The 22,942-nt window shown below is 48.4% G+C and overlaps 1 protein-coding gene across 1 annotated transcript in view; it reads left to right on the top strand.

Moving 5' to 3' along the window:
* Positions 1-22,942, top strand: part of LOC146201198 (uncharacterized) — a 212,241-nt gene that overhangs the window by 95,107 nt on the left and 94,192 nt on the right. The window contains exon 5 of the mRNA XM_084595676.1: positions 18,779-18,918. Coding sequence (XP_084451802.1) covers positions 18,779-18,918 — 140 coding nt within the window. The remainder of the gene's footprint in view (positions 1-18,778; positions 18,919-22,942) is intronic.

The following is a 22,942-nucleotide window of genomic DNA, read 5'->3' as shown; positions in this document are numbered from 1 at the left end:
GTCAGCGTGCAATCGGCCGGACTTGTGGACGACAGAAAAAGTATATTCCTGAAGGCGGAGGGCCCAACGCCCCAGGCGACCAGTAGGGTCCTTCAGCGTAGAAAGCCAACATAAGGCGTGGTGGTCGGTGATGACGGAGAACGGGCCGCCGAACAAGTAAGGGCGAAACTTTGTAATGGCCCACACGAGGGCTAAGCACTCACGTTCTGTGATCGAGTAATTCCTCTCAGCCGCAGAAAGGAGGCGACTGGCATAAGCAATGACGCGAGTGCGACGCATCTGCTGTTGTGCAAGAATGGCACCAATACCGTGACCACTGGCGTCGGTGCGTACCTCCGTTGGTGCTGAGGGATTGAAGTGTGCCAGGATGGGTGGGTTGATGAGGGCCGCAATGAGCGCAGAAAATGCTTGAGACTGTTCTTGGTCCCAGCAAAATGGAGCGTCGTTCTTCAGAAGATTGGTGAGTGGGCGAGCAGTCTCCGCAAAGTTGGGGACAAACCGCCGAAAATAGGAGCAAAGGCCTAGAAAACTAAGCGCACGTCACTGGTACAGCGGGCTGTAGGAAATGCTCTTACAGCACGTATTTTGTCTGGGTCGGGTCGAACGCCACGTGCGTCGACCACGTGACCGAGCACCTTGAGTTCACGTCAGCCGAAACTACACTTCTCCGTGTTAAGCTGAAGGCCAGCTCTTCGGAAGACTCCAAGAATGGCCTCAAGGCGATGGAGATGGCTCTCGAAGGTCGAGGAAAAGACAATAACGTCATCGAGATAACATAAACACGTCGTCCATTTGAAACCGCGCAAAAGAGAATCCATCATGCGCTCGAATGTTGCGGGCGCATTACACAGACCAAATGGCATCACCTTGAATTGGTACAGGCCATCAGATGTGACGAAAACGGTCTTCTCTCGATCCCGTTCGTCAACAGCGATCTGCCAATAACCAGAACGGAGATCACTCGAAGAAAAATAGCTGGCACCGTGCAAGCAGTCAAGGGCATCATCTATCCTGGGGAGCGGGTAAACGTCCTTCTTTGTAATTTTGTTGAGATGTCGGTAATCAACGCAGAACCTCTAGGTATTGTCCTTCTTTTTAACAAGCACGACAGGTGATGCCCAGGGACTGCTGGAAGGCTCTATAATGTTCCTTGCCAGCATCTTGTCGACTTTATCTTGTATGAGGCGACGTTCAGAAATGGCGACTCGGTAAGGTCGTCTGTGAATTGGGCTGGTGTCTCCGGTATCGATGCGATGTGTAACGACGGACGTTTGACCCAAGGGTCGGTCACCAAAATCAAAAATATCTTTGTACGATGTCAGTACGGTCGTAAGTGTTTTAGTACGATCAGGGCGCACGTCAGGAACAACCATGCCGGATATACGGACCTCCTGAGGTGGGAACGGTGCAGGTCGCGTCGGCACTGCGGCAATGGGGTCACGTAAAAAAAGCAGCCACAATAAACTCCGACAATGGGGTCAGTTCGGCGAGAGAAATGTCCTCAGGAAGAACTTGCACAAAAGAGCTGAAGTTAGGGACTGGAATACAAGTGCTGTTATTCGCTACATGCACTATATTGTGAGGTAGAGCGATGCTACGCTCAAGTGTCACGTCAGTTATGAGGCAAACAACGTAGTCGCCATCCGGAACGGAGGGAAAAGGCGACATCAGCACATACACTGCGGCTTCTGGTGGCAGGGGACTAAATGTAGCGGAGCGAAGACGGAGCGTTGAAGTTTCAGGAGCTTTGTTGTCAGGGCAGAGCGGCAGGTCTAGATGAATCAGTCCAGAATAACAGTCAATGAGAGCGGAGTGTTCTGTTAAAAAGTCGAGTCCTAATATAACTTCATGAGGGCAACTGGTGAGGACTGTAAATACCACAGGGATGTGGCGGTCGGCAATGGTAACTCTCGCAGTATACATACCAATGACAGTAGCTGTGTTGTCATCAGCAACACGAACGGTAGACGAGGAAGCAGGTGTGAGGACTTTGTTGAGGCGTCGACGGAGCGAGGAGCTGAGAACAGAAATGTGGGCTCCAGTATCAATAAAAACAGAAACGGAGACTCCGTCCACAAGAATATCAACGAGATTTCGTCTAGGTGCAGGGGTCAGTTCTGAGTTGACAGTCCGGGTCGGGAATGCAGCGTCACTCCAGGGCGCTGCACTCGCTAGTTTCCCGAGTAGGTACCGGCGTGTGATGGGGAGGAGTTGCGGCGAGATATCCGGTGAACGGGATCGACGAGCCAGTGGGGATGGAGATCAGCTGGTGCGACGGGCAGGGGGAACGGTTTAGTTTCGAGTCTCATCTTGTTGAGAAAGATAATGTCCTGGTCCATCGTAGACGGGACGGAGCTCCTCTGGTTGGACAGGGAAGCGTCGAGGTCCTTGGTAGTATCGGCGGTCGGCGTTGTAATAGGAGCGAGGAGCGAAGAAGGTACAGCTACGGCAATAACGCGATGTGTGACCGGCGCGACAGCAAATGAAGCAAATTGGCCTGTCGTCTGAGGTGCGCCACTCTGCAGGATTGCGACTAAGGTAGCGACGTGGGGAAGGTGGGCTGGTAATAGCAGCAGCCACTACAGGAACAGAGTGAGATGGTGGCGTGGGCGGCACGGGGCTGGAGGACAGGCCGACGTTTGCAAGTTCTTGGCGAACTACGGCCTCTATCATGGCCACGGTGTCGGGTAGCGGAGACATGAGTGGTGTTGGAGCTAAGGCCTCGAGTTCTCTCCGGACGATACGAGTCATGTTCGTGGGATGAGAAGGCTGTTGCAAAGGGGCCAGATCATGACAGGATGACGTAGCTGCGGTGTTTGGAAGGCGCTCAAAGCGATGTACGAGGCGTCGTTGTTTAGCCTGCTCGAAGTTTCGACAGACTTGAAGCACTGAGTCGACGGTGGAGCAATTCATGCAGAACAGGATGTTGAACGCATCATCCGCAATGCCCTTGAGGATATGGCCTACCTTGTCATTTTCCGTTAATGAGCAGTTGACCTTGCGACACAACGCAAGCACGTCTTGAATATACGCAAGGTAGGACTCCGTGGAGGATTGGATGCGAGATGAATGTTCTGTTTTTGCTGCGACAGCTCGACCAATGGGCTTCCCGAACAGGTCCTGAAGCTTTTGCTTACAGATTGCCCACGTCACCAGCTCTTGTTCGGGATTTTGGAACCACGTGCGAGCGGTTCCCGCCAAATAGAAAATGATGTTGGCCAGCATAATGGTCGCGTCCCAGTGGTTTTATTTATTTATTTATTTATTTATTTATTTATTTATTTATTTATTTATTTATTTATTTATTTATTTATTTATTTATTTATTTATTTATTTATTTATTTATTTATTTATTTATTTGTACATACTATCAGTCCATCTGGACTAAAATAATAGTGGGTTTGACATCAAAATTTATAAACGCAGGCCAGTACGATAAAACAGCAAGCACAGTCAATAAAACACAGTTCATAAAATACAGTCAATGTAATGTACGAATTATGTGCACTCCTGCGTTAAATATTTGCATATAAGGGTAGCAAATTGCTCTCGGGATTGAGCATTCACAACGTGGTTAGGAAGGCTGTTCCAGTCGGATGATGTGGCAGGAAAAAAAAGAGTATTTAAAACAGTCCTTAAAAAATTTTTCTACCTGGACGTGTTTATTATGCTTATTACGAGTGACGCGCGTCTTTGCTTCGTTTATGTATTGTTCTTTCTTAACCAGGACTAAACCATTTATTACACAATAAAGCAAAGTTAGTCTTTTTTCTTTTCGTCTGTGGGAAAGAAGAGACACATCGGCTTGAGCATAAAGAGGGGTCACTGAATCCAATCGTCGATACCGGGAGAAAATGAACTGTAGCGCCCGTCTCTGTATCTGCTCAAGCTTAGAGACACACTTTTTGTGATATGGGTCCCGTATTTCGCATGCGTAATCAAGTAAAGGCCGTACAAGCATCTTGTACGCTGTCAGTTTTGTGTCCGTAAAAGCCTGTTTTAGGACGCGTCTAATGTAGCCTAATCGCTTGTTTCCCTTCGCGACAATGCTGTTAATATGTTTTGCCCAGCTAAGATTTGAAGTGATGGTCACGCCGAGGTACTTGTATTCATTTACTCTGGAAAGCGGGCTACCTTGCAAGCTATACACATAGTTCAGGGGCTCATGCTTGCGAGTAATTGTCATGCAAACTGTCTTGTGTGGGTTCAGTGACATCTTCCATCCCGTGCACCAATTATCGATTTGGAGTAGATAGTCATTAAGCTGAATTTGGTCATTAAAGGATCTGATTTCATGGTAGATAATACAATCGTCTGCGAATAGCCTAGCTTTTACTGGTAAATTCCGGATCATGTCATTAATGTATATCAGAATTAAGAGGGGGCCAAGAACTGACCCCTGGGGTACACCTGATCTAACTTCGCAACAATCGGACCTCTTATCCCCAATGACAACATACATACTTATCCCCAATGACAAGTGGCACGTGCAGCGTCAGGGCGTGGCGCATGGACAATTCGCTCGCTATCTTACACCATGCTCACTGCTGAGGCAGAGCCGAACACCACCGTTGCCAGATCATGTCAAGCGCGCATGGTTGTATCGTTCGTGAAGAACAGTAGCTCGCCACAATGACACATGGTCGCAATTAACGTGTACCTTAAAACAGGGAGAGAAAGAAAGACATGGCGCTATGTTCGTTGCTGGGACAATTGCCGTAGCACAGAACCGCCAAAGTTTATGTAATGGGCTGCTCAGAAATCACGCAGGATACAGTTCTTTTACACTTCGGGCTCATCGAAATGCGGCTGCCGGCGCATACGTCGCAAGTGACACGTCACAGTTCTGCCGCAGCCTTCCGCCGCTGCCTTAGCCGCCGGAGGGAGCCCAAAATTTGGAGCGAAACCCAGCATCTGCTCACACTGTAGAAACTTATTGACGCTATTTCTCTACGCTCAACTTCCCGCTGGCTCACTAAACTCTCTCCACTCTTCCCGCATTGCCTGGAACCCTTCCCGGCAACATTTTCTTTTTTGTTTATTTCTTTCTGCTAAAACATTTGCGTTGCGTTTCTTCTTTGGTTGTCCTGGTCCTTTGCTGCCTTTCGCTTTCCTTTTTTTTTTACTTTTCTTTTTCCCGTTCATATTGTCATGTCTCAATAGAACGCCAAGGAGTGCCTAAGATAAGAACGTTTTAATAATCGACTGGAACGAGTTTGCGCCCACGCTTCCCCTTTCTTCTTCCAGTCTCGCACTTTTTGTTCCCCCTGTCGTAATCGTAAAGATTTGTCGTAATCTTTTGCGTCCTCTTCTATGCGGCATTTGCCCCCCTCCTCAGGAAGCATCGTCCCGATGAGAACAAAAGGTCAGCCCGAGTGATACGGCTTCATACGTACGACGTGGACGACGTCAGCTTGGTGCTGGCGTCGCTTTGACGTCGACATCCCGTCTGGCACCACCTCATAAGTGGCGTCGGTTAAACGTCGCTGAACAACATATAGGGCCCGAAGTATCGCCGCAATAGTTTTTCGGAAAGTCCACGGCGGCGAATAGGCGTCCAGACCCACACTTTGTCGCCAGGTTCGTACATTACATGTCGGTGTCTACGATTGTAGCGTCGTGCATCATACTCCTGCTGATTTTTGATCCGCAGACGCGCTAGTTGGCGAGCTTCCTCTGCACGCTTAGCGAATTCCTCGGCGTCCTGATCGAGATCATCGGTGTCGGCATTCGGGAGCAACATTGCATTCAGCATAGTTGTTACTGGTCGCCCGTGAAGGAGGCTGAATGGTGTCATGCGAGTGGTGTCTTGGCGTGCCGTATTGTAGGCGAACGTGACGTAGGGAAGTATTTCGTCCCAATTCTTATGGTTCACGTGGACATACATGCAAAGCATGTCTGCGAGTGTCTTATTGAGGCGTTCTGCCAACCCATTGGCTTGAGGGTGATGGGCTGTAGTTTTACGGTGACTGGTACCACTGAGGTGAAGAACGGTCTTCAAAAATTAGGCCGTAAATGCAGTTCCTCGGTCAGTTATAATAAGTGCCAGAGCGCCATGCCTCAGGACAATGTTCTCAACGAAGAACCTAGCTGTTTCGGCAGCGGTACCCTTTAGCAGAGCTTTGGTCTCCGCGTAGCGGGTCAGATAATCGGCGGCGACATCATGATCATCATCATCATCATCATCAGCCTGATTATACCCACTGCAGGGCGAAGGCCTCTCCCATTATTCTCTACTTAACCCGGTTCTGTGCTAGCTGCATCCACTTGACCCCTGCGAACTTCTTAATCTGATCCGCCCACCTAACTTTCTGCCGCCCCCTGCTACACTTTCCTTCCCTTGGAATCCAGTTTGTTACCCTCAGCGACCATCGGTTATCCTCTCTTCGCACTACATGGCCTGCCCATGTCCATTTCTTCTTAATTTCCACTAGAATGTCGGTAACTTGAGTTATTTTTCTGGCCCACTCTGCACACTTTCTATCTCTTAATGTTACCCCTACCATTTTTCGTTCCATAGCCCTCTGGGTTGTCCTCAACCTAAGTAGAACTCTCTTGGTTAGCCTCCACGTTCCAGCCCCATAGGTGAGTAAAGGCAAGATGCAACTGTTGTATACTTTCCTCTTGAGCGATACCGGTAAGCTGCTAGTCATAATCTGCGAGTGCTTGCCAAATGCGCTCCATCCCAATCGTATTCTTCTTGTTATTTCCTTTTCATGGTCCGGATCTGCGGTTACTACCTGTCCTAAGTAGACATATTCGCCTACTACTTCCAGTATTTCGATACCTAATGTAAACTGCGACAATAATCCATTTATTCCCGGCTGTAGACGTCGGAAATGTTCCCAGGAGGTCCATGCCAATTTGCTTAAAAGGTGTCGTTGGCACTTGAAGAGGGTGGAGTAGGCCGGCTGGTTTTTTAGGGGGTGATTTACGGCGCTGGCAGTCTATGCACGTACGTACTCACGGATTGAAATAGGACACTCGGAGCGCGTGGCCGTCGCTGCATGCAGCGCCGCCCGGGGATGCTCATGGAACCAAGGTGCTGCATTGTGGTATAGCTCGAGGGGGAGAACATCTAAGAAGCAGAACTGCTCCTTCCGGTCGCCAATAAGCCGGCCTGTTTACCACACTGCCTTGCATTCAGCGACGGCCACGCACTCCGAATGTCCTATTTCAATCCGTGAGTACTGTACATAGTGTTTCACTGTCGCCGGAAGTTTTGGCCAGTAGTATCCGTGCTGTACTCTAGCCAACGTGCGGGTGTAGCCTAGGTGACCGGCGGTTGGCTCGTCGTGGCACGCTTGCAAAACTTCAGTGCGGAGAGCCGATGGAACAACGAGTAGATGACTGTTTCCCCCAGGACGGAAGTTCTTGTAAAGTACGTTATTGCGAATAAAGAATGAAGGGATTACTCGGGCGAAAATCTTAGGCACAACTGTAGTTCGCTTCTCCAAGAAATCAATAAGACTTCCTGGTCCTCTCGCTGCTGTTGGGAAAGCGTTGCGTCATCTATGACACCTAAATACGCAGTGTCTTCATCAGTCATAGTGGAAGGTTCGACCGGCGCTCGCGAAAGGCAATCTACATCCGTGTGCTTCTTTCCAGATTTGTATATAACTGCCATGTCGAATGCTTGTAAGCGAAGGCTCCGATGCGCGAGTCTCCCTGAAAGGTCCTTTAAGTTCGTCAGCCAACAGAGAGAGTGATGGTCGCTGACGACTTGAAAAGGGCGAGCGTACAAATAAGGGCGGAACTTCATAACCACCCATACCATTGCAAGGCATTCTTTTTCGGTTGCCGAGTAGTTCGCTTTTGCTTTAGATAGGGTCCTGCTGGCGTCAATCACGCGTCCTGTAAAACTGCCACACCTTCTCATGCTGTGCAGAATACCGTCGTCTTCATTATGCTTCATTTGCGATGCTACGTAGAGGAAACGACTATCGCTGAAGACATAGACAGCAGTGTGCCGGACAAGCTGCCGAGACCATTGAACAAAGTTAAGCCGGGACCCTATTTTCGACATAAATTGCCCCCGTTCAGTGCCATGTTGGTACTGTAAACGGTTGTCAAAAATATCAAGTGCTTCAAATTTGTAGTGCGAAATTGCGGTCTGTCGAAATAGCTTTTTGCGGTGACGTAAAAATGACGTGAGTGAAAATGAATGTTTAGCAGCGCTATTCATTCATGCCTGGATGGTATGTGCAAGGGTAGATGGAAAACGAAGGAATAGATGGTAGAGGGGGAAACACTTGCGCTTGTATTACGAATGGGGTGAATAGAACTGCCCTCTGTCAAGAGCGGCCTCCTGAAATTTGCTGACGTTGCGTTTTGGAAAATTTGTCGTTCATAAACATTATTGTATAATGTCAAAATGACGTTTGATTACGTAAAGGATGTGCTGCCATTGTCTAAATGACCAAAGTTGGGCGCCACATTTTGGACCACTTGAGACGACCGCTTAAAGAACACGGCGGAACCAACGAGGAGTGTGGGTAGCTGCTAGCTCACCACAGTTTGGTAGACAGTTTGATGAGTGGTGAAGTAAGCTGAGGCATCTTGTTGTGCTTGAAGAAAGCACTGAAACGATGTCATAAGGGTACCTTTAAGATGCGCATCCTTTTAGAGGATTAATAATGAAGACGCAAATATACAGCCGCAAGAGGGTCCTAGCTGCCCTCTCATTTCAAATACTTTCAGAATCAGAATCAGAACTTATTAAATGAGCAATGATTGAATACAAAGATTTGGTAAATTCAAGAGGAGGTCCCAAAGCCAAAGGCTGCCTGTTACAAGCGTGCAAAACAAAAATGATTACATACAAACAACAATGAATGAAAACGGGAAATGTTATGTGGTATAGATATAGGGGATGCAGATATACGGGATGGCGTAAATATAAACGTGACATAACTTGAGAACCAGCTATATAAATGCAAAACAAAGAAAAACAATTCATTGTGCGATAAGTATTTCTCATGATTGAAACACATTTTTAGCGCGATAGAAGAAAAGTACGAAATCTACGCTTGATTGCTTTATATTGAATGTTAATGAATTCCACAATAATGAGGCAGAAAAAGTAGTTGTGAATTTGCAGTAATTAGTTCGATTTTGGTAGTAAAACTTTGCTTTGGCATGAAAAGCAACTGAAAATACGTCGCGGGAACTGGGTACAGTTAATTATTAAAATAAGAAATGATCCATTTACAAATTTAAACACCAGGATGCCAATAGAAAAATAAAACATGGATGAATAATCAACAATGCCCTCAGTAGAATAATGAACGTGCTCTCACAAAGAAACCATCGATCAGCGCGGTTATTGCCAAGCCCAGCAATAGCGGCCAACGAAGTCAAGCGGCGTATCTGCACGAGACGAGGCATTTCAGAGAACACTGCGATGATTTCTAATTACCTGTCTAGACGGGTCGTGGGTACAACCTGCGAGGCATATGGTACGGTGGCTGTGTGAGAACTTCGGAGACCAGCAGCGAAAGATCACCAAAGACTGCCTTAAACGTCGGCCCTAAACACTGCCTTTTTGTCTAGCGCTATGCACTCATTGCAATGTTAATAAATTAAGGGCTTTCCCACGATGGAAAAAAGCAAGAAAAATACTGACAGCTTCTATTTTACTATTTTAATGAAGGAATGTTGTGTCTTGCACATGGCATATTTTTGCTTGCCACATATGGGATGTGTTACATGTGAAGTTATGCTTTGGTATGCATATAGACTCACTATTTGCTTATCTTTTTAGAAAAACATAACTATCCCAGAGCTCGTTATGATGATAAGCTCTAATCATAGGAAGTTGCCAAATGACATTTTGTCTTGATAGCGTTTTGATTTAACCAGAAAACAATTTCCCTTTATTGATTTGCGCAGGTGTTCACTTCTTCCTTGTCCTTCGTCTCCGCGCTGTTATTCCTTAAACATGTACCAACTAGCTCAACTCTCCGTTTTATTACTATTTACCGTTTCGGCAGTTTGGAATAGCCACGCGCAATGCAGCCCTAGCTTCATACCCCAATTTATTCAGTCATATTTCGCTTTCTTTCCTTGTTCTTCGTTTATCCCCATCTGCACGTTTACGGATAGCCTGGGCAGCCCCTAGTTAACCTTCCTGCCTATTCCGGTCTTCTGTTTCTCTGTCTCTCTTTCTCAAACTTATTTCGCGTTCCGCGGGAGCCTTTCGCAAGCCAGCGCATCAAAATTGAAGATACCAGGTGCAATGCCCAGCATGAGCCTTCCACTTTGTCGGTGTGTGTGTGGGGGGGGGGGGGGGGGGATTGCGTGCGTGTCTGTGTCTCTCTCTCGGCTGTCCTTTCCGCGCTCTGCACAACTCTATAGCCGACGCAAGATGTTAAAAACATAAGCACAATTCTGACCTGACGGTAGCTAGTCGTAAGGCAGCTGTTCGAAAAGGTGGGCAGCACAGCCTATACCTAACTGTAATTGATAATTTGAGACTGCGACCTTTATCCTCGGACATGGATCATGCTGGCTGCGCGGCGCCTCTTCATCAGTGCTGGAGCTACTTCGGAAATCCGACGATTCCATCTGTTTACGAAGAGCTCCTTGGACGTTTTGGTTCCTGAATTTAAAAGCCGCTGATAAGTGAGACCGAGAGGTCGTCGATGCCTTTAAGGAGCAATGCCATTTTCCGCTCGCATTCTGCGCTAACTCACTGCAGATATTCCGTTGCCGTTCTTGCTCTTCAGGTGTAACGCTCCTAGCGTTACAAACTCGCTCAGCCTCTCCGTGCGTAGCTGCTGCAGAATTTCCGACCGCAAGTATTACTACTACTAAGTACTTTGATAAACTCTCGGGGGGGACACCGGACGCGGGTTATGCCGGCCTAAGGTCGTGGCGGCACTCTTGGCGTCCGCGGGATGGGGAGATGGGACGTAAGAAGATGAGACGTAAGGTAGTTGAAATGGCCAGCACCAAGAAAACAGCTCAAAGAACACTGGCAGGGCGGGGAAATGATGGCACCGGTGCAGCAGCGCTCACGGGTAGGTCCAGGCGAAGCCTGGTACTGCGCCTCTGCGAGAAACAGCGAGGACTGCTGATGTTGTCAGCAGGACGCCACGACTGTTGAATCAACCGCTGCAGCAGGAAGGACCGCGATTGACTGCTGTCAAGGCAGCAGCGCGGCGGTTCGCGCTGGAAAACCGCCGTGTCCGGCGGCCCACAGGGGTCCGTGCATCCAGGGAACACGGGAAAATCGAGGAGATCAAGGGGTAGCTGAGCGCACGCCAGGAAGGCGCGCAAACGGCCAGGAGCTGCACCAAAACATGCAGGAGGGGTGTTGCCCTGCGAAGTCGAGGAAAAAGGGGCTCGCTCGTCCGCCGTCGGTCCGCGGGATGCAGCGAAGATTAGGGGAGTTCTTTGCCCCCACGTGGCTCACACCCCAGCCGCCGCTCCTTGCAACGAGGAGGCCCGCGTTGGCAGGCGTGCTGGCAGGGCTACGCTTCGCAAGGAGTACGAGCGCAGCGAGGGCTGCGGCATCACGAGGATAACGGCAGGACGTCAGCGCAACGAAGAGGTCGGGGTGCAAATTGGGAGACCGCTGAGAACTGCTGCAGCAGCGGCAGCGCGGCGGGTGGCCGCCAGGATTCACGGCAACAAGTGGTCCATGACGACAAGGCGGAGCCGCGTCGGTGCACACCACTGGTGCTGCGAGGACGGCGGGTGGCTTCCACGTGGCAAGCGTGCTGGCTTCGTAAGGAGTACGAGCGGAGCAAGGACTGCAGCATCGCGAGGATGACGGCAGGAAATCACCGAAACGACGAGATTGGGTGGCATCTTGGGAGACTGTCGTGAACTGCTGCAGCAGCAGCAGCAGCACGGCGGGTAGGTCACAAGGATTCACGGCAACACGTGATCCATGGCTGCGGGGAAGGCAAAGTTATCGTGCGACCAGGGTGCAGCGAAAGTTAGCCCGGAGTTGTCCCAGGTTCGAGGAGCTGCAGGTAGCCGCGGGCGGTTCTACAGGCTGCTATCCATGAAGCAGAGGGAGTGCCGACGCCGCCGACGCAGCAAACGACGGCGGCCCCGAGGAAGTCCTTCTTCGAGGAGTAGGGCGCCGCGGCCGCTGAAGCGGCCCGCCGAGCTAGGCCTCTAGGAGAGGTATCGAGGGGCCGCTGACGCGGCCGGCTGCTGGGAGGGCGGCCGGCTAGTAGGAACTCGACGGCGCTGGAGAGCCCGCGACGAGCAATGACGTACGCCTGCCGCTACGGGCGGTAGCTAGCGCAGGCGAAGGTGCTCGGTGGCAGCGAGGCTGGCGCGTTGGAGCGAGGCGCAACGATATCGCGGGAGGGGAGCGAGAAGACATCCGCACACCTCGGAGGTGAAATTGGCTTTCCGCAAGTATGTAATGACACACTGATGCCTCAACCGCACAACATATTTCACTCGCCCTCACTGCAAGCTGAGGCTTCCAAATCATAGAAATCACCGCAGCGGCTCAGTTCCTGCAGCATCATCGTTTTTCATACTTGGCGTCAATATGTACTAGCAGACGACAGCACGTTCTTTATATCACTTTTGTTTTCTTTTTATTCAGAATGCGTATTCTGTGCTTAAGCAAACTGGCACCGTCCTACGGCACACGTCACGTGTACATCACCAGTTAAACAAAATGGCAAACTGTCTAGAATAGGGTTGCCGGACTAGCCCGTTGCCGAGAAACTTATCCTAAGTTGAATCGAGCCAAATCGAAGTGGCGCCATCTAATGCGGCTGCGGGCAATGGCTAGAGATCTTCGAGGAATCAGAGAATTAAAAATTGTTTCGAACCTAAGGAGATTCGAACTCCGGCCCTTCAGATACCGAGACGAGCAGGCAACCGATAAGTCACAAAACTTTTTTTGTCTTTGTCGCCTTTATTTTACAAACATGACACAGCTGTTTGTTCGAATACAGTCGTACGGCAAAGCAGATACTAGAAACATCATTACTTCAATGCAGCAACGTTGTCCGATGGTGATTTAAAAAAAATGAGCATGTAAACAATCTCCCTTTTGAAAAATCACCACACAACAAAAAAGGTGAACCTAGTATACGCTTTGCCGTACGACTGTACACTATAACGAACAACTGTGTCATAAGTAAGGAACGATTGCAGAAGCAATAACTACGCGAGTAACAAAGCACGCTTTCGCTAATTTTGCAGTTGCATGCATGCAATCTTAGCGCTACCATGCGGCGTCAACAGGAAGTCTGGATTCATTCATTCATTCATTCATTCATTCACAAGCATTTATTCATGAGGATGACCTGAGGCCTATAGGGGAAGAGGGTGGATTAGGTGAGACTGAGGGCGCCAGACTCCGACATGAAGTCTAGCAGGGCACTAAGCTTGCGCTTGTCGTTGGTATTGGGGGCTGTCCAGTCTTCATAAGTCTGAATGTGGTGGGCAGATGTGTAGCCTGCGCGGAGTCCAGCCGTGCCAGGACAGGTCTAGATCAAGTGCTGCAGGTCAACGAAGTCAGCAGGGCAGCTCGGGTAGCTGATCTTGGTTCGGCGCCATTGACTCAGGATGTCCAGTGTGTATTCTGCATTCGTACTGCCCTGTGATCGTGCTGCGCTGCCGCTACAGATGGCGCGCAACCGGTGTGAAATGTATGGTGGCGAAGGTGAGGCCCAAAAGCGGTTCAGCGCAACTGCTGCGCATCCAGAGGTGAGAAGGCTAAACACTGAAATATGAGAATTATAAAACTATAAATTAAAAAGCTATGCAACCAGCGCGAAAGCAATAAATATACTTTACCGAGTTTTCAGAAAAAGTAAGCTATTTCTATAAAACACTTCATTTTCTTTTAAATTTTGCATCGCTGTTGCGTCCCATTTTAATATTTCATCGGCATCGGTGAGACTTTGCCGGACCTGCTGGGAGCTTGCGAAAGGGGCAACGAAGTAGTTTCTTATCGCTGCCGTCACGCTATTTATGATGGCGCTCCCGAGATGGTACGAAGTTAGCTCGATTGTCTAAAAGTGGGCCGGTTGAAAAGCTTGCGTCTTTCATACAAGATGCCTCAGCCATTGCTATTAGGTAGGATGATTCCACGTTTTGTAAGTTCGTCGTTTCTGTTTTTGTTGTGTTTTGCTTTGTTTTTCTACGTGCGGCCATCACAGTCTTGTTGCGCCGTTGTGGCACGATCTCCGTTTGTTTCAAAGTGCTTGGCGCCTGTAAGATAAGCTCGCGACATGCGGAGGACTCACGCACCATGCAACAGCGAGGACTCTATACCTTCGGTGTCACAATACATTGTTTCCTAGAGGACTTTCACACGTGAGCTCCCGTCTGCATGTGTAGTCGGACTTACGTGTGCTGTATGATCTCTGCGTTGACTCAATACTTATACTCTGCGGGGAGACGCCATCCATAAATAAAACTCATGAGGAGGTAACTAAGGTCAACTACTGCAGTTAAGTGGCTGTTGTTTTAGGACTGTAACTTCAAATGGCGTGGTTGTAAACCAGTTTATAGAACATGGGAAGCAGCTTGCTAAGGAATATTTGCCTCTAAAATAAATTTTCATATAGCATCAGCACGTCGGAAGCCATCGCATTCACAGCGCTATAGAACCGCAGGGCTGCGTTGTTGTGTTTTGAGAAACGCTTTCGTTTCACTTCGTTTCTGCGCAACCTTCGGGGACTAGCGCGGAAATCACTTCGTTGTCTGCAACACTTTAAAACGCCTTCTTGTATTGCGATTTCATATCTCGATGTTATTTTATGCATTCGTGTTTATGGCATTTATACACGATGTCCCAGCTAAATGTATGAAAGGTTTATAAACAAAGCTATGAATGAGACAAGCGGTAGAATGGCATAGTCAGTTTCTCTGGGTCAATGCTCCCCGTATGTTTTAAAACCTTGCTGATATTTATTTCGCTGCAACGTCCTGTATATTTGTAGTCATACTGACACATGTCATTTAAAGAAGACGGCGGGGCTTTGAACGGGGCTTTGAAAAACGACGATGGAGTGGGACTGATCCGTCTCGTGCTGACCTAACTCGTCGGTGTTCCTCGGTGCCAGAGTGCCTCTTGCGTAACGTTACGTTACAAGTCTGGTGGAGGTGTGGCGTATCGATCCAGTCCTGCCACTACGGAGCTTACCCCGGTATATCAGCTCCTCAGCCGCCGTCTACAGGGAGAGCCCCCTGAACTCGGACCCCTTCCGGCCGCTACCAAGACGGCGCAGCCTCAGACGGCCGTAGAACCTGCTGCAATGACATCTGAGAGAAGGCTTCCCACCCACATCCTGTGTCATCAGCCGCGAGCACCTCCGTCTTTTCATGGCGACATGTTCGAGGACGCCGAGGACTGGCTTGAGACCTACAAGCGAGTCGCTCGTTACAACGGGTGGACCGATGAGCGTAAGCTCCACAACGTGTACTTCGCTCTTGAGGAGTCTACACGAATATGGTTTCAACTTTTCCACTTTTTCACTTTCCACGCCCCACCGACAAAAAAGCAATTCGGTGATTTCTGGGTCTTTGTTCGTACTACCGACGCTTCGTCCAAGATTTTTTCAAGATAGCTGAACCACTGACTGCACTAACCAGAAAAGACATACCCTTCCTTTGGGGAGACAATCAAGAACAAGTCTTCCAGTAGCTCCGAAGTCACCTACACAAACCACCAATAGTGGCCCACTTCGATAAAGATGCCGCAACTAACGTACATACTGATGCCAACAACATTGGCCTCGGGGCGGTACTCATCCAGTGGCAAGACGGAGTAGAATGGGTTATCGCTTACGCGAGCCGAACACTCTCACGATCGGAGATGAACTATTCGACCACAGGTAATCTGGGCAATCAGCAAGTTTCGACCATATCTGTATGGACGACCCTTCCGTATTGTCAGCGACCATCATTCGTTGTGCTGGCTGGCATGTCTTAAAGACCCGTCTGGACGATTAGTTCGTTGGAGCCTCCGTCTTCAAGAGTATGACGTCGTTACTGTTGTTTATAAGTCGGTACATAAACACCAAGATGCGGATTCCTTGTCATGCGCGCCTTTGGACTCCACTGCAGTAGAAAACGCAGACGATTTTTTCTTTATTGGGGCCATTACCCAATCCCATATGGCTGACCTTCAACGCAGGGACCCGGAACTGGCGTCGCTCACCCAGTATCTGGAAGGACGCGGAGGTAGGGTACCGCTTGTTTTTTGTCGTGGCTTGCAGCCATGCGCTTTACGAAGTGGAGTTCTCTACAAGCGCAATTTTAAAAGATCAGAAGAGAAATTTCTACTCGTAGTACCTACGCACCTACGGTCTAACATCGTGAGCGCTTGTCACGACGAACCGTCCGCCGGCCACTTAGGAGTTAGTCATACGCTTGCAAGAATTCGAAAGAAGTACTATTGGCCGAAATTATTACCTTCAGTGCGATTTTACGTCAAACCCTGCCGTGACTGTCAACGCCGAAAGAAACCAGCCGGATTTCTTCAACCTATCGCTCCACCGAAAACACCTTTCCAACAAGTGGGGATGGATCTTCTTGGTCTTTTCCAGAAGTCAACTAATGGAAAACGTTGGGGTGTTGTCGCGACAGACTACTTGATCCAGTGTGCTGAGACCGCGTCGCTCACAAATGGAACTGCCACCGAAGTAGCAGAACTTTTTGTCCAATTGCATCATGGCGCTCCGGCTGTCATCATTACTGACCGCGGGGCAGCTTTTACGGCCTGCTTGACTAAGGCTGTGCTGAATCTTCTAGCCATAGACGGGCCACGGCATACCACCCGCAAACTAATGACTTGGTGGAACGGCTAAACAGAACTCTGGCCCACATGCTGTCTATGTACGTGGATATAGAGCATAAGACCTGGGATCAAATTCGTCCATATGCCACGTTCGCGTACAATACGGTTCTCCAAGAGACGACGCTACTCACTCCCTTTGAACTTGTCTTCGGCCGTCGAGTGACCACTCTCCTGGATACAATGCTGCCCGTATACACAGACGACGAACATCAGCTTGACCTGGACGTCCCTAGTTTTACTCAGCGTGCGGAGGAAGCGCGGAAGCTTGCAAGGCAGCGTATATACCGCCAACAGCAACTAGACGCTGACCGCTACAACCAGGGACGGCGCTTCGCTGCCACGAGCCAGGAGACTATGTCTGGATTTGGATGCCCGTTCGTCACCGCGGACTGTCCGAAAAATTGCTGCGCCGGTACTTCGGCCCATACCGTGTCCTCCGCCGCATCAGCGACGTTACTTAAGCTGAATCCGCGACCCAAGGCCCCTCAATCCGCAGACGATGCAAGTTCACTGACGTTGTACACGTCGTCCGGATGAAACCCTACCACGACCGCCCCGCTGAGTGATCTTGAGACTTATGGCGTCCCGTGTAGGGTTATGGTGTTCTCATATCAACCTAGCACACTGTCTGTCAGCTCATCGCATTTGCAGCATCGAGGCGCCAAGAAGGGGGGCACTGACACATGTCATTCAAAGAAGACAACGGAGAATTGAACGGGCAATTGAAAAAACGACGACGAAGTGGGACTGCTCTGTCTCGTGCTGACCTAACTGGTAGTCGGTGTTGCACGGCGCCAGAGCGCCTTCTGCGTAATGTTACGTTACAATATTTGATTGATCGTGCACGTTACCTTCTCTATTTCTTTTTTTTTTACTGCTTGGCGCAAAATAACTATCCCTGTGACTGAATAAACATGTTTATTCATGTTTAAACTGGTGTTTTGTTTCTTGGTTTGCGATCTCGCGAGTGCAGGAAATAAAATGAGCAGTTTGGTGCCGAAGACCATCGGGCAGAACGTGAATTATGTTGTGCCATATAATGCTGTTTCTTTTTGTTGTTTTTACTGTGGTGGTTGTGTGAAATAAAATGAGCAGTTTGGTGCCGAAGACCATCGGGCAGAACGTGAATTATGTTGTGCCATATAATGCTGTTTCTTTTTGTTGTTTTTACTGTGGTGGTTGTGTTCCCGTCCAACGACCTGGAAACAATAAAAAGGTGGTAACCGACTCCGTTCCATAAGCAGAGATGCTAATGCTTACTACCATATGAGCACAATATCGGTTCATCCGTTATATCTTGTTCCTGCTATCTCCGCACTGAGTAGCTACGCATCGCTATATACTCCTTGTGTCGCTTTGATGCCCGTTCTGTTCTTGTCTTTATTATGTATATATACGGTTTCTTATAATGGCGTCAACCAGAAAATGAGTATTTAAGCTTTCCGTGTGTGCGCATGCATCTTTATAAATAATTGAATTCCCTTATCCCACACTTTCGTTTAGTGCGACCTAAATTTATCTTCTAGTTACAGCCTTTATTTCTTCGTACATTTTAAAACAATTATCTGCGCGTGAATTCTATTATCCTTGAGCTTTAGTGACGTCATGGCCGCTTCCTGTGATTAGGGGATATTGATTTGCGGTGTCCCTTCATGTTGCAGCCTGCAGCCATATAAATACAGAGCTAGTAGTAGTGCGTTGTCGAATACGGTCTCGTTTTACGATTATGTTTCGTCCTAAGGTATAAGGAGAAACATTCAATCATATGTTCCAAATACGAAAGTAAAGGACGGGACAAATAGGGCGCGGGTAGAGATTCGAACAAGGCACGAGGTTAAGCACTCAACATCATAGCTCGACACCATAGGCCACAGATGTCGCATTTTCGAAAAATGTCAATCAATTTACACTTATAATATCTGAGCCTCCATTTTCACTCTTTGTAACGAATATATAGACGTCTTCAATTTCTATCTTGTTGGTTTCCAGCGACGACCTTGCAGAGAGTGGAAGCAGCTGTGCGCCCGGAGACGAAGTTGAGAGCTCTCTTCTGGCCTTGGCTTCAACTATGGCGCGCCTTTTCAACTGCACGAGAAATTCCGGGGAGGTATCTCCAGAAGAGCTGAGCAGTAAGCGACAAACATATAATTTCACTTGCATATTTTGATAACTTACGATCGTCACCTTCGTGTTAGCCCGTGTTTTCGTGCTCGTGTTCTCTAAAAAATTGAAGTTCTTTAATTAGTCTGATTTTCCTGGTTTAATTAATCAGTTTTTGACGTGACAAAGTGCCTAGCGCAATTTACTTTGGAATGTTCTGACAATGGTGGTAAGGGTTCATCTAGTGCAACAAGTGCAAAATCCTGGGCGAGTACATCGATACTATGACTTGAAACATCTGCTTGGAGCAAAGAAACACAACGAATTGAAACCAGCATTAGTTCTGCTCCTCCCAAGCTCTCTGCGCTTGAGTAGCCACCCGAGCATTGTCTGGGTTTGATCGCCATAACGTCCCTATGAGTTACACGATACCGCAGGACACCATATCACTGTGTCTGCAGCGATTATCTCAAAAGCTTTTTCATGTTCGAAAGCATATTGTATATAATACTACTACGAATTATAATTATCTTGAAATATTTGGCACTTGACAATTACATTCACATTTCAAGCCAAACAACGCTCACATTTTAATTCTAGAAATTATACACGACAGTTGTAACCTAACTGTTTAAAAAATGAAACGCTAACTAACTAGTATTTCCAGATGATTTTTCATAGCTTCACTAGATTTAGCAAGTGCGCTGGAGCATTTACTTGACAGTTTGAAAAAATCCGCAGCCTAGCGGTTTAATCGATTAAGCCAAATAAACGGGGCAGTAAAGACGACCACTTGTGTTGACATGAAAGCTTTTTGGGTCTGTCCAAGAATACCTCTGGAGCAGCCCTCTGCTTTCGGTAGCTACTGGCTTTACATTCGCTGGGTACTTTGATCAATGATCTATGCATTGGATGTCGTCTTCATAAACTTCCATCCGTGCGCAATAGATGCCAACACGCTGCTATCACATTCCCCTGGTCCCAAAAGCTTTTGTTTCCTTCGACTAAGCTTCCCAGTCACCAAATTTAGCGATCATTGCCTGAAGTGCGACCTCGCAACTCCCTAGCCTTGAACAGAAAGCGAGATTAAGCCTCACGTAATTGCGCAAATGCTTCACATTTGGCTAAATTAACTGAATCAAGAGGGAAGTATGCAACAGTTGCATCTTACCTGTACTCACCTATGGGGCTGCAACGTGGAGGCTAACCAAGAGGGTTCTACTTAGTTGAGGACAACTCAGAAGGCTATGGAATGAAAAATGGTAGTTTTAACCTTAGCGTGTAGAGTTTATCGGATAAATAACGGAAGCTATTGATATTCTAGTGGAAATCAGGAACAATAAATGGGCCTGACATAGTGCAAAGAAAGGATCCGGTGGTCGCTTAGGGTAACAAACTGGATTCCAAGGGAAGGAAAGCGTAGCAGGGGGTGGTAGAAAGGTAGGTGGGCGGATGAGGTTAACAAGTTCGCAGGGGCCAAATGGATGCAGCTAGCACAGGACCGGGTTAATTGAGGATAATGGGAGAGACCTTCGTCGCGCAGTGGGTATAGTTCGGCTGATTATGAGCTGATTTGGATGCAATTTTTTATGAAAAATAGACTTCTAAGGAAGGTTACTTAGTCCTCTACAAATTAAGTGGAGCGCGACGCAGACGAAGTGAACAGGCCTGGGACCAGGTAATAACTGACATATTCCACTCATCGGGTTGCTCCGCGCAGTTGACGTCAGCGCGTGTCACGAGAAGACGATATAGTGCCGCTGCAGGTCCTCCCCCCACAGAGAGGAAGCAAACGAATGTCAGTTAACAGCGCGATACTTAGGCGACACGCTTGTCAATGGCACAATCCGAGTCAGTTGAAGAACTTCGGGAGCCGGCCGAGTCGAAAGAGAAAGGCGGGTTTCACTCGGCTCATAGCGGCGATCTCTTTTTGCCCAACTATGCTCAACTTGAGAGTTTACTGACTGTGCGCAAGGGCGGGATTATAAGGAGAAGTCAATGAAGGCTTGAATTTGTCTCCACGCACAACGACGTGTGCAGACGTGGCGACATCTCTGCCGAAGAAGACTTCGGGTCGACTACTTGTGGGAATGGGTTGCAAACGCCGAAAAAGCAGGCGTAGTTGCTCGACGCAAGGAGAGATGTCCTCGATTCGCGCCTAAACGAACTCGTCTGGTAAACCAACGGTAGTCCCGCAGACCGGTTCAGCCGCTGTGCACTAGAAGTCTTCTCTAAACGCTGATCGAAGGCCTAGTAAAACTGAAGGAAGGTATCGGGCCAAGAAGTGCGAACTTCGCGTGCAACAAAGGCGGACTTCAGTTGCCGATGTAAACTTTCAACCATGCCCGTAGGGGTAATATACAGTGACGTGAATATAGCACAGGCGGTGCACAGTCGTTTAAATATTTTCTTTTTTTTTAATTATAGTGCTAGGATATATATTACGGGTGGGAGCATGACCGACTCGGCAAGCTTTTCAGCTGCGGCTCGAAAGGTCAGAATCTCTTCTGCTTCTGTCATCACAACTTCAACAGTACTTATCAGCACGTTCAGTTCTTGCTCTCTCAGTGAACAACTCAGCCTCCAAGTTAGGGGCAGCCACAGATTTAATTGTTAGTTAGTCTTACATAATCTGGCTCCTAAGATTATCGCTTCAGTTAACCCACAGCCTATCAGCAATTAGCAAACATATTTTCCCCAAGGCCTGCAAGGGCCCAATTATTTGGGAAAGCAACACCAGCAGCTCGGTCGCACACATTATTCTAGAACCTGCGGTTATGAGAAGCCAGTTAATAAGGTGCGATTACCAGAAGTCCTATGTTGGATCTGAAATGAAACCTTCAGTGTCCTATAGTGCCTCACCTGTAACACCTTCATGGCAGTTCTGGTGATTGATGACCAGTTTTATTAGTACACAAGTGGAGAGTGGCACCATTCGCCTCGTGTGGAAGATGCCGCCGTTATGGTAGTGGTTCTAGCGCAATCTCGTACTGGTAAAAAAAAACTGGCCTCTCAGCACGCTGTCTCCTCAGTTGGACTAAACCTCGCTTAATTGGGTGACACCAGCTAGGCAGAACCTTAATATCAGCCCTGCCGCTTAGTCACGGGATCGCATAGCATGGAACTCCTCATATGCGGTGTCTCAACTTCGCGTTTTATTGTATATGCCTCGCGTCGTCCCGTTGTTTAGCCCCAAACGAGGCGCACAAAAACGCAGCCAATTTCAGCCATTTCCACGTCGGTGGAGGCCCCGACTTCTGAGATGTGCTGCACACGTGGTAACTTGGCCTTTCAGTATGAAACTTATTCGAGGTTTCAGCTCGCTCGAGATCATGGGGCACTGCTCATACACGGTGGCTAGATTTTCTATCAAAATTTACCCTCCCCCCCCCCCCTGTCTGTCCTTCACCAGATTTAGTGTTGCCTGAACCTCACTATCTGACTTGCTTCTTTTCAATGCTTGTCTTTCTTTACTTGATCCTTCGTTACCGGTGGAATGTTCATTGTCACACTATGTGTATCTCATTATCGTCCTGACTATTCCGAGTACAGTTACATTTGCATGACATCCACGGCTACATTAAGTGTAAATATTTGTAATGATATAGTCTTCGTACATCTCTAACCGCTTTCACACTACCTGTCTTCTTTACAGCATGCTCAGATCCCTCCATATTATACTTCCTCAAGCATCCTAAAGTTGCAAATGTCTAAGCGCGAGCGCTCCTGCCCGCACCTCTGCCCGCTGCTTCCTCGTCCGTAACATTACCCAGGGTCACCGAGCAATCGTCCAGATCGAGAACGAGGAACTGTGTCGACGTCAATGAGATCCATGGTATGACAATGGTCGTGACTGGATGGTTGAAGATAGAAGAGAAATAATGAAGCAGGCAACGGCTTGCCGCTAAGGTGATTCCCTATCAATCCTGGTACAGGATACTTTCGGGCCGCAGGTCGCCAAGATCTGGTGGCCGAGACCCAGGCACGCACCGCATGGCACGGGCAGGGGTGATGTGTCTATGTGTGGCGGCGTCTTGGGTCGTTGAGGTCTTT

This window comes from Amblyomma maculatum, chromosome 2 (assembly GCF_055883805.1).
Source record: "Amblyomma maculatum isolate TAMU_Amacu chromosome 2, ASM5588380v1, whole genome shotgun sequence".
NCBI classification, from domain to species: domain Eukaryota; kingdom Metazoa; phylum Arthropoda; class Arachnida; order Ixodida; family Ixodidae; genus Amblyomma; species Amblyomma maculatum.
This window is presented reverse-complemented; position numbering and strand designations above follow the sequence as displayed.